Genomic DNA, 18,576 nt, shown 5'->3' with positions numbered 1-18,576 from the left:
CCACCCTCCGGACATTTTAAACTATTGCTATAGACGACCAAGCGAATTGCAAAGCATAATACACTTTAAATTTGCAACAGTCATGAAAACGCTAAGAAATACAAAAAACAACATCTCAAATTTTAGTTAAGAAATTTAATATAAATTTAAAATAAACGTATGCGAGACATCAGATGAGTGGAAAGAGATGGGTTTCGTGTGTAAGTGGGTGAAAAACATTTAAATAAACTAACGTAGGTAATTAAAATAATAAGTAATGTAAACTTAAGAACTCGGTCAAAGGCAGCCATGTAATTGATGGAATCGCTAAAGGAGAAACGCCTGTCTTCGTTGCCAAGTTGTACATCACATCTGCTCCAATTGACAAGGATTGTTTTCCTTATCCTCAAGAACGGGTGGTCTGGCTACTTTTTCATGCAGACAACTTTTCCTTTCTGTGTCAAAAACTTCAAACTCGGTTCTATACCTTCGTCTTCCTTTGCCAAGTATTTCAATGTTCCTCATCTTGGGAATAAGTCCGTGATTTTGTTCAAAACCACATTCAACCTTTCACTTACCTTTATGTGGGTACATGTAAGTGGTAATTTCTATGTTAGGAATCTATCAACACTGTTTTTCTTTCTCCTGTCACCTTTATACCTCGGGAGAGAGGGTAGGTGTGTATATTATTATGGCCACTCTTCGTGCAAACTGTGGGACTGTAATACGGTCATAACTTTTATCATCTTCCTTCTTAAAATTTAAGGCTTTTTGTTTTGAGTTTTATTTTAATTTTATGTTATGAAGTTTTACTAATTAGGCCTAGTTTAGTCGTAAACAATCTGGGAGTGATAACAAGCTTGTTGACACGAGTGAGTGATTGAGTGATGGAAATGAAATGGCTGAATCGATTGAACGATCGAAGTTTGATTGGTTGAAGGAGGAAGTGTGATAAATAGTCAATTAACACATTGGGGGTTCTTGCTATAACTTTAATCAAATTAAAACAATTAAATCCACAGAACCTTTACAAACAGCCTCAAACATTACTCAATCAGTCAGACAACAAAGTCTTACGCTTACACGTGACGTCATTGAGCGTTTGTGCGAACGAAAAAACCCCATTACGTCATCGCGTGTGCCTCAATGGAGGCACCAATCAGTATCGTGATTGAGAGGATTCAGCGTCAACTCATGAATAATCATCAGCCGCTCTTGAAACTGGAATTAAAAACATTACGTCGTCGCGTGTGCCTCATCTTGCTTCAATGGACGTACCAATCAGGATTCTGCGTCAACTCAAGAATCATAACGCTTTAGAAGTTTTAACAAATGTGGATATTTATTAGTATATTATTATTATCAGGACCATAAATAACCAGTGTAGAACAAAAGACGAACTTTTTGTAGAGTTTGAAAAAATTGCCCCAAAGTCAAACTGTATTTTTTTTTACTGTTCATTTCTTGGAAAGTTATTTGTGTGCACGTAATTTATGCACGAAAATGGTCACCATTTACGGAACAAGATATTGGTATCATTTAAATATATTGATCGAATAGATGAAACTGTTTCGTTATAATAATGTGTGTTCAGCAAAAGTCGACAATAAAGTCACCGATACAATATTCTTCCATCGATGGGTAGCTTGTTATGGAAGCTCTGTGCAGCCAGATATTGGGTTGCTTTTGTTTTGTTTTATTATGTTGTTTGTGAAAATAATGTGCATCTCGAGTGAGTCCACATTAAAGTAGGTAGACTACCTTCGGGTGACTTAAAACTAGTGTGAAAGTCATCAATAAATTGAGTTTTATTTTAGAGACTGTTTCACTTTAAGTTCATGGACGTATTGAAAGTAGTCGAAGTGTCTAGGGCCTACTAAAACAGTTAGGAGTTTCTGCGCCTGCCGCGAGAACGAGCGAAACATCTTTAATCGCATAGCATAGACCTAGACGTCGTCTTGCCGCCAAAACTATGACGCAAAAAAAAATGGCAAACGCAAGTTCGACGCGCGGTGCAGGTAGTCGAAGTGTCTAGGGCCTACTAAAATATAACAGTTAGGAGTTTCTGCGCCTGCCGCGAGAACGAGCGATATTCTTTAATCGCATAGCACAGACCTAGACGTCGTTTTGCCGCCAAAACTATGACGCAAAAAATGGCAAACGCAAGTTCGGCGCGCGGTGCAGGATACGCCATCCATGCCGATGGAAAACCTTCTTTTGACCTCTAGACGATGGCGGCCCACTCAAATGACGTAATGTACACAAAGGATCGGTGTCTGCATCGAATTCAAGGTATGTTTACGTATGCTGATTTAATACCATAAAATATTGTTGTTACGCCTATAAATTTAAGCCTATAAACTTTAACTGTAGCCTAACTCTAGGCCCTCGCTAGGCCTAAAGAGGAAGAAAAAACCCTCATTCACCCTTTATACTTTATACCTTTTATTACAAGGTGAGAAGACAATGAAGAAATTTCAGTTTTAGAAGTGGGAGGAAAGCCCAGAGAATTGTTCTAGGGAAAACCCACGAAGTCAAGTAGGGACTGAAAACCCCAATCCACATAGTGCCCCCGGCAGGATTCGAACCGGGTTCCCGGAGGAGGGGGGGGGGGGGGGCGATGCAAGACACCACTGCGCCAACCCGTTTCCCTACCCCTCTGAGTTGACCCAACTTTCATCCATCCACTAAATGTTCTAGCGCCCTCAATCGTCTGACATTCGTGACTGCATGCTGCATTCACACCGTGATACACACATACTGTGTACAACGAACACATGCAACATGAACTGCGTGACATCCCCACTAAAATCGTGAGCGAAAATCGTCTGTAAGTAAGGTTTTAACCAGCAGTAACGTTCTTTCAACATGTTTTACTTCTACTAATACGGACATTTCCTGCATGAGTACTAATTGGTTGATAATAACGGTATGGAGTGTTTCTTAGCTGAAGGGAAATTAATTTTCAATTGTCAATGATTGAGTGCAGACGACATAATGGCGAACGAAGCTGTCCATACAGTTTTAGCACAATATCTGCATTGACACGATTAAAGTGTGCACAAACAGGAGGGGGCATGCATGTTATTCAGTGTAATGGCATGACATAACATGAGGCAAACTTGCTCTGCCTGCCCGAACTCCTTGTTTTAATTGACTGTTTGAATTATCTTCCCATCATCATTATCAACAAGGGAATTCGGCAAATGTAAACTCCCACAAAAACAAAGGGATATTTATAGTTATTTTATAAACACCAACCTGGCAACAGCCAATCTCTCTCATACAAACATTGGTTTAACGTCTATGATTATGAATTACACAAACTAAGAAGTTGTGATTCAGAAACTAGACGACAATATTTATTCTAGTCATTGTGAAATCAGCAGTTAGCTACTAACATGACTAGGGGATTCGAACACACAACCTTGTGATTTTGTTTGTGTTGTGTTGAGTTGATTTGAGTGTTGAGGCTCGAGCAGATGAGTAAGTAGTTGTGATAACGTAACCCTCACGCCGTCGGGAGGAGGGTTACGATATCGATATCGCAAGTATTGAGTTAAGTAAGTCTGGACATATAGTTTCTGTGATAATTTTTTTTTTTCGGTTCCGAACCACTTATCAATAATGGTATTTTTTTTAATTTTTTTTTTTGGGGGGGGCGTTCCCAAGCACTTATCAATAATGTTACGATCATTAAACAATTGAAAGAACCCGACTGATAATGAGAGATTGTGCGCGCTTTGAGAACGAGCAAGTTGTCAAGATCATAACGATACGATCAATTGCTACAACTGGAGGAAGCTGACTATTATATTGTACAGTAGTGGGTTGCTTTTACATATTAATGTTCATCCCCTTTGCACAAAATGCATGGATTGAACCCATACCATACTTCATTCTATGCCTAGTTGTGTTGAAAAGCATCCATATAGAGAGTATACGTGCTAAAGCTTATGGACTAGTGTTAAACGACAAGACAAGCTATAACTGGTCCTGCTGGCTAGAGACACTGAACAAAATAAAGGCAAACCCTAATTTGGGGAGCTGTTTGTTCACGGATATTGATGCACAGTGTTGAAGCTAGACCAATGTTTGTTAGTGGTGGGCTCTAAAACCAATTTACATGTAGTTCACCAAGGGTGAGCAGTTTTACCAAATTATTAATGCTTTACTGAAGTGCAATCTGGGATGGGTAGCACAGTGTATTTTGCTCAGAGTGCGTAGGGCACAATTGGTTCTGGGCAGGCCCACCCAGCACTGCCCACACCGTGGCTACAACACTGATGATGTACCATACATTGGTGATGAACATGAAACACTATTAAATTGCGATCATTCTGTCATGGAGACTCCTATGTTTCATTGTCTGACGCTGAGACTGACTGTGGTCCAATGCAAGGTTTTCCAAGCTTCATTGCAACATTCTTATTAGTCAATGTCTCCTCAAATCATTTTCAAGGAAAGGCTTGGGGGAAATTTTAGCGGACTGATGAAGCATGGAAATTAACTTGAAGCGCATAACAATTTTGCTTACCTAAATAAAAAGACCAGCCATAACCATGTTCCATGTGGCAGGTATCCTGCTTAATTTTGCTTAGCATAAACTGTTGAGCAATATTTGTCGGCAAAACTAGCTAAACAAAATTGCCCCCCCCCCCCCCGAACTGAGGGTGACTAAACAAAATTCACTACAACCAGACCACTGCATCAGAAAAAAAAACTTCATGCTGAATAAAGTAAACGCAGACCTGTACAAATGCCATGCAGTTTACAAAATCCAATCAGGTGTTGATTGATTACTGCAAATGCTCGGGGATATATAGTATTTCACAGACCTTCTGAAGATAGTTCCCCATCTTCTTTGAGATTTGAGATATTGCCTCATGTGAAAGTGTGATTTACGTTGTTTAGTTAGTGCTAACCAATTTACAGCTTCAGACAGATCAGCCATGATTGCTAAACAGGAAAATTAATTGCTTATGGGCATCCACACTTCCATAAGAACTTAATTGGTAAAGAGCGCTAGAGAGCTGTTGATATTACAAGAAACGTTAGAAACGACACTTGAAGTCATGTAAATTTAAGGGTAATTTTCCACCCCAAAATTTGTATCTGAGGAAAGCTTCAGTCATGACGCCATTCTCAGGTATCTGAAGGCACACAATCCCACGCAACAATTTTTTTTTTTTTCAACTATGATGGAGTCCAAATTTTTACATGCAGTTGTTGGACAACACACCAAGTGAGGATACTAATCTATGACAAAAATCAAAAGTGTACCCTGCCTTTAATTGTCTTGTTTCACTTTGACATGTTTGAGTGAACAGTTTTGTTTAGGTTTTAAAACAAATTGGGAAGTGCATTATTGTTGTTACTGTACAATGGAAAGTGAGCAAATGAAATAAACAGAGAGAGTCATCCATTGGGATTGTATAGACTTTCTAAATGGAGAACATTTATCTGGAGCATTGGTGCCGACAACCTGTGAACTCAAAACCAAAACTAATGAATGTATTTTGAAGAAGATTACATATTACCTTTTATGGGCACTTTGGTCTAGATGTTTTATATCAACCTTTTAAAAAGCACACCTTTAGGGATCTCTCTCCCCAGCACAATTAAAAAGAAGTCCTTTATGCAAGTAAAATGCATCCCAGCGGCTGTTTTCTTTCAATTGGTGTTTGATTCATCTCTCTGAGACTGAGAGAAGTCCGCCGGCACAAGAAAATGAGTTTGTGTTCCTGTCCGTTGGGAACAGTTGAAGTCGTTCGCTGAACAATATCGCCCATAACATTTTGATCTTCACTGAATGCATCGGGCTTCACAAGTAATGACACCCATAAATTTTTGACTCCCATAAATGGCCGACCGTGTTAGTTTGCACAGGGAAAGGAAAACCACGCAATTTTGAGGCAAACTTGTGTGGAACATTGTATTCTACTTTTAAATTATCTTTCCAACCATATGCATTTTATAAAAAACGGTTACAAACGCTTTTTTTATAGACCAACTCGTCCGATCCAAGACAACGTGTTCCTTTAATACCATCTTCTATACTTACCCACTCAAGTGGATCACAAGGCCAAACATGTCATGCAAAAAATCCAAAGTTACACATTGCGGTCGCTAAAATGACATTCATTAAAAAAGCAAATCAATTTTTTTGTTACAAAATTAATTTTCCGTTGTATCTGTCCTTTGGCAAGGTTGAGCAGTAATAAGTAATTTGATTTTCATGGGTGATTGGTTTTATAATTAGAGACTGGAGTTGTTTACATATGCACGTAGAATACGTGGATACTGATCTATATAGTATTGATGGAAATGTTGAGTGTAATTGCTTCCAGCCTCCCACCCTAGCTCGGCAATGGTTTGGAACCTATTCAGTTCACCTGATGAACCACACACCTCCATCCAGCTTATCTCTCCCATCCCTTACTACCAGATACCATACCTCGACCTGTTTAGACCCCACCTTCATCCAACCTTCTGCTCATTAATCCTTTAGAGACCATCATTGCAAATGTGAAAATGACGACAATGTGGACCCAGAGCCTGGGCCAGGCTCGAGTCTCGCCTCGGACAGGGCTTTGCATGGAGGCCTGGAATCAAACAGAAATCATGGAGGCATTTGCCTTTGTTGCCCAGCTCTTGGCCTTAAGTGCCCCTCCAGAAGTTTCACATTGACTTGAAGTGTCCTTTGCTAAACCAAATGGCCGGGTCCTCTCAAAGGCCGGGGATGTGGAATTGGTTTCAGTCCCTACTTTATTGCATCGGTTTTCCCTGTACATGATTTTCATCCACCAAAATGGAACATTTCTTCATTGTCTTTACTATGTATTATCAAGCTATACATGCCTATTTTCCCCTCTGATAATTTTTGCTATGTAATTTATCAAAAGGGAATAAAAGAGTGATAATGTGGTCGCAAATCGGGTTGTGGTGTGACTGCCTCATGCAAAACCAATGGGACTACTTTAACTGTCAGAGATACAAGTACTGATTAACCAAATACGTTATTAACATCAACAGGAAATTCATGTAGAATGGGTTGAGATGGAACAGCCCAAGAAGAAACTTAAGGCAGAGTCTGAGGACTCCGCAGCATCATCAACATCATCGGCAACAAGAAGATTTCATGTTTTGGTTGGCTGCACAGGAAGTGTGGCTTCCATTAAAGTCCCTCTACTTGTCCGAGAGCTGTCAACTCATGAGCAGGTGAGATAATTAGAAAAGATTTATTGCATTGATGTCATCCTCCCTGCATCTTGGAGGTAAAAGAGCGATAACACTTTGGAAATAAACAGCTATCCCATGTGTGTGCAGTGGGCATGATGAGCCATGGAGCAGCTTTTTTTGTAGACTGGTCCCTTGTCGTTATACGCCAGGATAAAGATTGGCACTAGGCTTACAAGCCCAATGATTTCATTGGATGTACAATGATTTCATTGGATATGTGCTTTGACAATAAGCTTTCCATATTATCTGTGTTATGATTGGGGTAACGTTGTGTCAGGTTGTACTTTCTACTGTCTGCATATGCAGCGTACAGTGTCCCCTGTGTGTATTTGCGAACATCGTGATATAGTGTTATTTTATTCAAACATGCAATTTTAATGTGTATGTAAAGAAACATTTGAGTTATCAAGACCAGTTTACCAGCGCCGTGTATAAACAGTGTGCATGTTGCAAGTATTGGTTCAGAGTGCATGGTGTCACTAAAGTATTTTTATGTGTAAAATGTGTGAAATGTTATCATCTGTCAAAAAAAGAAAAAACAGGGAACTTAACTTTAAGAAAACATGCCAATGGAAGTCTGTGTTTTTGTTCAGAGCTTCATTCATTCGCCTTCGCTGATCGAAATCTAATTTGGTCGTAATTTATTCTCAAATAGAACTGATTTGCCTGACCGAATTCTAAAATCATACAGTTGAAATGGAAACTGGTTGCTTTCTCCTTCCACTCCAAACACTTGCCTGCGGCTTAAAGATACGGTGACGATAAGAAATTGTAGAGAAATAGATGATATCGGTGTGACACATAGACTCTATGAATTAGGAGAAGATATTGAACTGGTCGCAGTGACAATATTGATTGTACGTACATAGTGTGTCTGCACTCTTCAGATTACTTAAAGATGGACAAGTTCATGTTTGCCTGTGTTATTCGTTGATCAAATGTCCAACAATGTTTTACTTTGAATGATCGTTGATTGTTTGAAAATGGGGTGTGAGTGGAAATATACATCATATCAGGTCAGTGCAATGAGATGGGCTTAACGGTGCTGAAAGTGTTCCCAACATTTTGTACTTTAATGTTTTTAATGTTTTTTAAAACACTCCTAAAGCCACTTTAGAAACCATTTAACATGTTTAAATACAAGTCCTGCTAATTGAATCATAATGTTGATTATAATTACTTGGTAAATTGTATAAAAGGATCTATGTACTTTTTGTAGGACAAAAACACAATGTCCACAGATTTACACTAAACTTACACAGTTTGAAGATAATGATAGTAGAAAGCTTCCCTGAAAATATTACGTGCTGAGGTGCTGTTGTTTTTTGGAAATGAGAAAAACAATGTCATGAAAATAATTTTCGTCTCATGAGACGAAAATCATTAAGCTTGTACAAACGTATTTTCATGACATTGTTTTACTCATTTCTCAAAAACTACAGCACCTCAGTAAGTAATATTTGAAGGGAAGCTTTCCACTATCATTACCTTCAAACCCTGTAAGTTTATTGTAAATCTATGGACATTTTGAAAAAGTACCCAAATCCTTTAAGAATCATAGAAATGTCTAAACTGGATCCCACTGTAACTGATCATCTTGAGTAATTGTTATGTCACTTATTAACGCTCATGATTCTCAAACATTATAATCCTTGTCACTGGCTGGCCCATTTATTTGATTCCTTAAACCCTGCACAGCTTACTGGGGATTGTAGCACACCATAGCCAAGCTAAATCAATCACAAGAACTATCTCTGCCTTCACTACCCCTCTGGTTAAAAAAAAGGCAATTATCGTGTATTGCATAAGGACACAAGTTTCGTGATCGGATTTGAACCCACACCCAGCTGACATTGCCACCAGACATGCCAGAACTTAGTGCAGTGCAATGGATTGCTCAGCCCTGAAAAAACACTATAAATAGATAGACAAATCACAAAGATTTCCAACATCCTGATTGGTGTGTATTTTTTTTTGAAGCTCTTCACTTCACTGCAACATGAACCTTTGGTCACAATAACAACTTTTGGTTAATATAAAGCCTTAAATTCATTCTTTATAACAGTAACCGATAGAGTATCTTTAAATTAAGATGTGAGATTACATCTTGACATCTGATTTTTCAGTTTAGTGGACAGATGGATTTTTTGTTTCAAATCTTATTGTGTCTCGATCATTGGGCCACAAATATCTCCTGTTTTTGCTGGATGGTCTCAGCTTAATCATTTAAGTATTCATAGAAAATATGATTTCTTTTAGGCCTACATGTTTATTTACATTTCTTTCACCCACTCTTCTTGATAAAAGGCTTAAAAAGCTCCAGAAATTCCAGTCTTAATAATGTGGACAATTCAAATCCAAACAATTTGGTGCGGAGTGACATGCATTATAGCAGCAGGGGATATTGGATTATTGAGTTCTCAGAGCCACACTGCCTCATGTATGCAAGGGTTTTAATGTATTGTGTGAGTAATATAAGTGTTTATTTACACACATAATTACATTTCATTTGATCAAGTAATGCTTTTTAATACTGCGGTAGTTAACAATTTAGTGATGGTCAGTAGTCATGTGAGATCTCACAGGCCTGTCATTTAATCCATTTGATCAAATTATAATTCTGCGGGGGTGGGAAGAATCTGGATAATACATTTGTGCACAGAATTAAATTGATTTGGAAGTAGTCGGACATGTTTCAAAGGGAGTGGTTCAATAGTGGTTCAATATTGTTTATGACCTGGTCTCAGTGGTGTTGTTTTAAGTGTGCGGCTTAAAGGCACTGCACACTTATCGGTAATTACTCAAAATAATTGTTAGTGTAAAAACTTACTTGGTAACAAGCAATGGAGAGCTGTTGATAGTATAAAACATTGTGAGAACTGGCGTCCTCTGATTTTTTTCTTTTTTTTTCTCAAATATTAAGTAGACAATGACCAAAGATGTCAGTGCATTTATGGTAAAATAAGTAATTAATGGTTGCCTTTCCTGGGTGAGTTGTCTGTGACTAAACATGTTTCTAGTATACTGTTGTTTTCTGCATTTAAGCAGAGAAACAAAACAAATGTACACGTTTAAACATAATCTGTAATTAGATGATATCAAAATCACAAATCAAGCAACTTTTGATCTCTTGCTGTGCTCTATGGGTCAATGTGGCTTGCTGATTGAAGGCACCTTTACAATGTATGACTGTGGCTTGACCAGTTGACCGTGCTGTAGCTGTGTCATTGCTCCCTGTAAAAATCCAAGTTCCGTACGGAAAAGGTTATGTACATGTGTACGTATGTATATAATTATTCTATTCACAAATTCTGTCTACTCCTAAATGAAAAAGCCCTCTAACCCGCTTGGAAGCTGAGCATCGTTTCCTTGACTAAAATAAACTCTTCACTCAGAGCAATATCAGTACACTCAAATCAAACAGTGAGAATTGCATATGTGATCGGGGCCAAAATTCTTTCTCGTCCCAGTTGCTCACGTAGTTTACATGGTGAACGTGTCCTGAGCTGAGAACAAAGAATATTGCGGTTCAAGGGAAGAGTACATAGGTGGCCATTACAACGCTTTCCGAAGGACACCGTGAAAATTAATTTCCTCTAGAGGTAGCTCAAGAATAGGTTAAGTAAAATTGAAGCAGAAGCAGGTGTTTTCCAGGCAGTGAATTGCAAGGGTTGATTGCACGATGTACAGTATACACCATATATGGGTACTCATGTGACATGTTGTGGGAAAAAGGAGTACACAGTCCTTAAACTTATTATCTATAGTATGTAGGTTCTAACAGGAGACTTTTGAGATGACCAACGGTCCTGTTTTTTTTTTGGCAATGAGCAGGTGCGTACATGCTCAGTAGGTTGTGGTGTAGCACTCCCTCCCCCCTTTCCCGCAATCCTACATTCCACTGCACTTGTGTGAATTCAAAATGATGTTAGGACTTATTATTCATTTCAACAACTGACTCTGTCTTTAATTCCTAGAAGTGTAACATGTATTTCCTTCATTTTTGTTGTCGTTGACGTAAATGTTTAGTAGAGTAACACAGCTGTTGCGTTTTTTCGTTCGATTACTGCCACATGTTGTTTCATCCCAGGGACTGTTGTGACTGATCAAATTTATAAAGGTAATATTTTATCAATGAAAACAAATGACATGTTTTTGGTTTCATTTTAATCTTTATAGAGTAAGGGCTGTCTAAATTTTGCGACTACGGTTGTGGATGGCTCTAAATTTGCGTTGGACCACAGACCGGTCAAGGCCAGTGGTTTTAGCATCAGGCTAGTACACTCACAATTGGACAAAATCAGTGATCTTGTGTTTTGTAATTGGGTATTATTTTAGGCGAACTTATTCTGCAATATCATTGTGTAAAGATGTTGGCTATAATTCTGAAAATTATCTTTCAGTATCGGCTGTGCTGGGTCACCTTGTTACAGGTGATGAAGCATACGGTATCCTGCCCATGTACAGTACATGCTGACATGTAGTAACAGGTATTATTACGCCGCACCAGCAAATTCAGAATCATTGATACAGCCTAATTCACAAGCATTCTGTCCGTATCGTTTTCTGTCTTCTTTAGTGGGTGTATGCCTTGACCAATATTCAACTACTATAAAAACCCAGTTGACCCCCTCAGGAACATCTTCTTTGGAAGGACTGACCATGCATTCACTTTGTATTTTATGGCATCTTGGGGTGTCAAGTTAATAAATTAATGAACATGAATACCCCTCGCCTCAGAATATGTATTGGGGGGGGGGGGTGCGAAGAATAACTGTACCATGCAACCTCAATTTAAACTATTCGTAACGCAAGGTAAATTTTTGATTATTAATTCTTTTTTTAACATTATGACATAAGTCAGGATTTAACTAAGAAGTGATTTATTTTCAGAGTGCAAAGTCTTTTACATTGATGTATTTTGTCAAATTGGCAAAAACAAATCAAAAGTCTTAAAAAAATGCAACATAATTTTAAAAAGTGAAATAAAATCTATGATTCGGTCTATAACATCACTTGTGTCACAAATATAGTGCCTCTTTCAGCAGAACTAACATTTTTTTGTGCTTTAAAAAACACGTACATGTATGAAATTGGGCTAAATTGTTTATTGCTAAGTGACACTTTTCATGACTTTAAAATTATGTTTTTAATCTCAACGCAGTGATACTGATGGGCTGGATAATTAATTCATATAAAAAGCTTTCAATGATTCTAGCGGGGATTCTGGTCAAACCCGAGATTCATCTATCCCCACGGGGAATATCTAACAGAAACATCAGCCATGTAATGTGAGGTCAGACGCATGTAGGCCACAGGAATACAATTTCTCAGTCGATGGATGCCTTGGGGTCATTCCCCATTATGCTCGTAAATAAACACCTTTGCGGCACCCCGTGTAAACTGATTACGGATTTTGTCTTTCCCTCCGGACGTGATTATAAAATCTTTTGTTCAAAATTTGTTTTTGAAATAAACACTTGTAGTTTTATAAAGGTTTTTTGTTTGTTTTAAAGGGTGAAAGGGGGTGGGGGTGGTGGTGGTGGTGTTCTGCAGCATAAATTTATTTGATGACTGTAGTTTCTCTACAACAACCTGTAGCAATTTCATTACAAAAAAGAAATAATTAGAAATAAACTGCAGTTGATGTAAAATGTATGTTACAATGCTTAAGAACTTGTAATGAATTCCCACCCACACAGAAAGCCCTGTCACCCCTTTATATGACATGTACGGCTCTATCCACCTACATCATGTAGAATATGTAGAAAGCCAAGTCAACCCTTCATATGTCTCGCCCACCCACATAGAAAGCCTCGTCATCCTTCATAGTCTCTACCCACATATTACAAAGCCTTGTCAACCCTTCATTGGCCTTAATCCACGTGTAAAGCCTTGCCAGCTCTTTCTGTGTCTCCACCTATGTAGAAAGCCTGGTCAAACCTTCCTAATATGTCTTCGGCCATACATGTTGTAGAGCCTTGTGAACCCCTCCTTGGCCCCCATATACTCATATTAAGCCTTGTCACCCCTGCCTAGGCCTCCATACATATTGTAGGAAGCCTTGTCATCCTTTCATGTGTGTCCACCAACATACATGTATACAGCCTTGTCAACCTTTCCTAGGACTCCATACACATAGAAGGCCTTGTCGACCCTTCCCAGGTCGTTTCAGATACATGTAGTTATAGGATCTATGTCCCTCCTCTTAGAGACTTGCCAAAATCCTTTCCTGGCCCTTTCCACAAATCCATCAACATAGAATGCCTTGTCAACCCTTTCTATGTCATTCCAGGTATCTCTATGATCTGCGTTCCTCCTCGTAGCGACTTATCAGCCTTTCCCAGGTTAATCCACCACATAGAAAGCCCTGTTGACCTTTTCTTGGTCTATCCAAGTATTTAGATCTGCGTCCATACTCATAGAGACTTGTCAACCCTTCCTCTATCCTGGTAGTTCTAGGACCTGTCTCCATCCTCAAAGGGACATTAATACAACTTTTCCAAGGCCTACCCATCCACAAAGAAAGCCTAGTTTACCCTTTCCGTGTCATTCCAGGTAGTTATAGGACCTGTGTCCATCTTCATTGAGACAGTTCAACATATCCTAGGCCTACATGTATCCATCTACATAGAAAGCCTTGTCGACCCTTTCTATGTCTTTCCACGTAGTTCTATGATATGTATCCCTCCTCATAGACATTTAAACCTTTCCTAGGCCTATCCATCTATATCCATCCATCACATAGAAAGCCTTGCTGACCCTTTCTATGTCATTCCAGGTAGTTCTTGGACATTTATGTGTCCATCCTCATTGAGAAATGTCAAACTTTCCGAGGCCTATCCATCCACAAAGAAAGCCTTGACGACGCTTTCTATGTCTTTCCAGGCAGTTATTGGACCTGTGTCCATCCTCCCAGAGACTTGTCAACCTTTCCAACATGTTGTAGGCCTATCTACCAAAGTGAAAGCCTTGACAACCCGTCCTCCATCCAGGTAGTTCTAGGAACATATTTCATCCTCAAATAAAATATTTCCTGGGTCAATCCATCCTCATATAGAAAGTCCTGTCAACCCTTTTTATACATGTAGGTCTATCCAGGTAGTCCTAGTATCCCGTGTCCATCCATAGAGACTTGTCAACCTTTCCTAGACCTACATGTACCATCCACAGAGAAAGCCCTGTCAAACCTTTCTTTGTCGATCCAAGTAGTTTTAGGATCTGTGTCCATCTAGAGACTTGTCAACCTTTCCTAGGTTTATACACCACATAGAAAGCCCTGTTGACACCTGCTAAGCCTATCTAATGTACTAGTTTGTGGGACAGTCTTGTCACCAATCCCCTTAGGCCTTATCCAGGCAGTCGGGATCTGCATCAATCCAGAAAGAGAACGTTTTCATTATCTCTCAAGATCAGGCCTTTCCATGCAATTACATCATTGAGCCAAGAGCAAAAGAAAAAAAAACCTATTTAATATCCGTTATTCCTTTAAGGTCCAGTTATCCAAGCATTATGACTCCGAGTTATATTCTGCTCATCATATGCCACACTGTGTCCCAAGCCGAAGGCCAAGTAGTACACAATGTACAAGCAGATTAGATGCAGACATGCTGCAACCTTCCTGTGTTTTGTAATTTGTGATAGACATAGCTAGTTCGTCCTCAAGCGATGTAGATAATTTTTCAGGGGAGCATGACAAATTACAATTCTGATATTCTTGGTAGAGAGAAGGCCAAATTGTCAACCACATGACTTAGATTTGAAAAAGAAAATTAAAAGTCTCTGAAAATTCACCTCCTGTTATGCCTGCAGCTTTGACGTAAGCACATGACAAATTGTTTAGTGGAATATTAGACATGTCCAAGTGAAAGATGTAAAAAATGTGAAGTCTCATTTTAAATATAGTAATAGAGGCTGTGCCGGTTTGAGTCAAGTTTCAGTCATTTTGAAGTTAAGTTGAGTGCTTTTAGTATGGTACAATGCAGGAATGAAATCATTATAGACTTTTATGCGACTTCATACTTGTTTGTCTCCCTGGTGAACAAAGTAGCTGTTACTTTTTTTCAGATAGAATGAAATCATTCTCTCTGATCTACTTCTTGAGCACTGAGGATACTGTTTTCCCAGAAGCTCCTTGAAATATATAACTCGCACGATTACCAAACGGTGTAAATGCCGACTCGTCAACATACCTCTCATAAATTGGATCCTGTTTTTAGACCTTTTTTGTCAATGATTGTCACTCTTAAAAAGGGAATGCATTTTAAAGTGCGAATTTAAGAGCAGTGCTGCATTACACCAACAGTGTTCTATGTTGATTTAAATTTAAGCATGGTTGAAAAATGGTTGAAATTTAAAGCATGGTTGAACATTTGACATCTAATTCTTCTAACCATGTACATGTAGGCTAAATAAACATGGCCACATGATCTCCTGTCTAAAAACCAATTAGAATGGATGAACTGTCCCAGGTATTTATGCATACAGTTTTAGCAGAACTGCATTCAGTTCTGGATCTTTGCCACTAAATTTATTTGAACAACCTGATTTATAGGAAAGAGGGTTTCTGCGGATCGTTAAAGGCACTGGATACTATTGGTAATTACTCAAAATAATTATTAGCATAAAACTTTACTTGGTAACGGGTAAAGGGGAGAGGTTGGTAGTATAAAACATTGTGAGAAACGGCTTTGAGGTCCCATAACTTCGTGTATGACAAGGGTGTTTTTTTCTTCCATTATTATTTCGCAACTTCGACAACACAGGTTTGTTATTTTATGCATAGGTTGAGATACACCAAGTGAGAAGACTGGTCTTTGACAACACCAATAGTGTCCAATGTCTTTAAAAGTATTGAAAAGTTTTAATTTTATCCATCCAAATGTAAGGCCTTATAGAAAGTTTAATTCATTTATTTGAGGTCTTAAAAATATGGATGAAGTGTGTCATAAATTCTTGTTTCAGCTTTTAAGCAATATAATTACACTGCATATAAAAAGGAAATATAAAGTGTGTGTGCGTATGTTTCTTTACTGCTCAGGCCCTAGTTCCCTTACTTTTTGTCTTAATTTAGTTAATAGTAGTTAAAAGTGTCTTAAGAAGTCTTAAATCTGGCTTTTTAAAGTGTGCAGTTACAAATGTTTGACAAATCCTGCAACAGGTTCATTGGACTGGCAACAATCAAAACACAGCTGCTGGGAGATATCACACTACCATCAAATAATCATGACACTAGTCTGTTGGAATTGCTCTCGACAGGTGACCAATAATTTGCAATTTGACATTTTGGGATTTTTCTTCCGCTCGACAAAGCTACATTGATTGTTGCAAATGTACTTTCAGACAGTGGACAATAATTTCAGTAATGCAATCTCTGCCCTGTCATGTATTTTTTTCTGCTCAGAGATCATAATTGAATTGGAGGGGTGTACAGCTCAACAACATAGGTATGTGTATGGACAAAGGAATGTGTGCATGGAGTAAATATGCATAATCTCAATATCGGAAGATGGTTGATGGTTCAGGATTGATTTTGATCTCATTGCATAGCTTATTGTGTGGATATAATATCAGATTACATTCATGTGGACAATTTACTATGTCTTGACATATAAACATAGATCAATCATTCAATCCATCCATCAATCAATTAATCAGTCAACCATTTCTGTGTATTTTCCACTCAATCATAAGTATTTATATGAAAATGATTGAGTGCTTGGGGCTCTCCTAAAAAGCAAGCTTGTATCCATTAAATTATCATCGAAAAACCACTCTTGACGAGGGGACAAGAAGGACAAATTTATAACTCAGGGGAGCTGAAGGTACATGTAGGAATTGATATTCCTCCTAAAACAGTCTAGATTGTAGGATGGAGGGAAACATGCCCCAGGCAAGGAGTTTCAAAGAGATGTTGTACGTGGAATTAAGCTGTTGGAATGGCTCTTTGTGTACATCTCCGCAAAGCAAGAATGTATGATTGGGAACAAGCAGAAAGCCTGTTTTCAAACGGTTTGAACGTTTGACACACTGGTGGCACATTTACCATGAAAACATATCTGTAGAAAATACAGAGGATGACTACAGTGGGAAAAGAGGTTGTAATTATGATCTCAACTCTTCACGTACAAGATTAACAATACGTTTCTGCACTCAATGTCCATGTACATGGAATAACGATAAATGACAGGCAGAAGCTCAGGCCCAAAGGTGACAGAAGTACTCCATTAGGGGATTCAGACATAGTTGTCAAATAGAAGTAGGGAGTTGCATCAGGTGTCACTGAATAGACACTAAAATGCATTTTGAGTGGTAACTTGTTGCACTTACCGTTTCAGGGGTCGATTTCACGAAGCGCTACGAGGCGTCGTACCTCAAGTTACGATGTATACGCGTCGTAAACTTACGACGTGCTCCCCCATCGATTTCACGAAACTTACGATGCATTCTAGACGTCGCAAATACCTTGACAACGAGCTAAGGTACATCGTAACTTACGATCACCCAAAGGGTCGTCTTAACTCACGTTGCTCTAGTCTCAAAATGGCGTTAATGCTGCTTCTAGACAGAGAAGCCGGGCGGGCATTACGCCGAGAAAGGTTGTTTCGTGACCGAAGATGCCCACTTGATACATTAACGGACGATGAAATTTACAGGCGCTATCACTTTACACGAAATGGAATTGTTGGTTTATTGGGTTGAATTAGGGTTGAAAGGGTTGAATTAGAACACGACACAAAAGGTAAATTTAAATTAATAAGCATCGATAAAATGTTTAATTTGTTACTTATTACATGAACAATTTTAATTTATTTCTGTAAACTTACACAAGTACAAGTACTCGACAAAACGCCAGTGATTAAAATCCCTTCAGCAGTAAAAGCAAACTGTCTAGCGCCACCATTCGTTTGCTCAAAAAACATGGAAAAACATAAACAAACATGGCGGCGTTCACGCAGGGTCTTGTACATTTTGCGCGTCTGCGCCATTTCTTTCTCCTCTCTTCGTCTCTTGTTAAACGGCTGTTTCGTTATTACACCGCGTATTTGACATAAAACAGCCGTAGTACAAAAAGGCCATCCTCGTTCTAAAACTTCGTTTTATATAAAGGGAATTTTCAATGCGTTGCGATGCGTCGTCGGTACGACGCGTTTCGTGAAATCGTTTATGCAGTACGTCGGAGCTACGATGCATCGCAGAGCCGCGATGCATCGTAAACCATACGATGCATCGTAAGTTAAGAAGAGCTTCGTGAAATCGACCCCAGGAAAGTTTGAAAAAGAATCGCTGATTTAAAGTTCATACACTGCAAAGTAACTATATTCACACTTGTGTCTGCTGGTTTAATATGAATAT

At 38.7% G+C, this 18,576-nt stretch overlaps 2 protein-coding genes across 3 annotated transcripts in view; one reads left to right on the top strand and one right to left on the bottom strand.

Moving 5' to 3' along the window:
* The window catches only part of LOC139942368 (uncharacterized), a 70,515-nt gene that overhangs the window by 25,179 nt on the left and 26,760 nt on the right, over positions 1 to 18,576 (bottom strand). The window lies entirely within an intron of this gene.
* LOC139942315 (phosphopantothenoylcysteine decarboxylase-like) overlaps positions 2,750 to 18,576 on the top strand; it is a 92,686-nt gene continuing 76,859 nt past the window's right edge. For both annotated transcript variants that reach the window (XM_071939136.1, XM_071939135.1), the window contains exons 1-2: positions 2,750 to 2,809; positions 7,015 to 7,200. In XM_071939136.1, coding sequence (XP_071795237.1) covers positions 7,039 to 7,200 — 162 coding nt within the window. In that variant the 5' untranslated portion in view covers positions 2,750 to 2,809; positions 7,015 to 7,038. The remainder of the gene's footprint in view (positions 2,810 to 7,014; positions 7,201 to 18,576) is intronic.

This window comes from Asterias amurensis, chromosome 9 (assembly GCF_032118995.1).
Source record: "Asterias amurensis chromosome 9, ASM3211899v1".
Lineage (NCBI taxonomy): Eukaryota > Metazoa > Echinodermata > Asteroidea > Forcipulatida > Asteriidae > Asterias > Asterias amurensis.
Note: the sequence above shows the minus strand (reverse complement) of the source record. Positions and strands in the feature narration are given on the sequence as shown.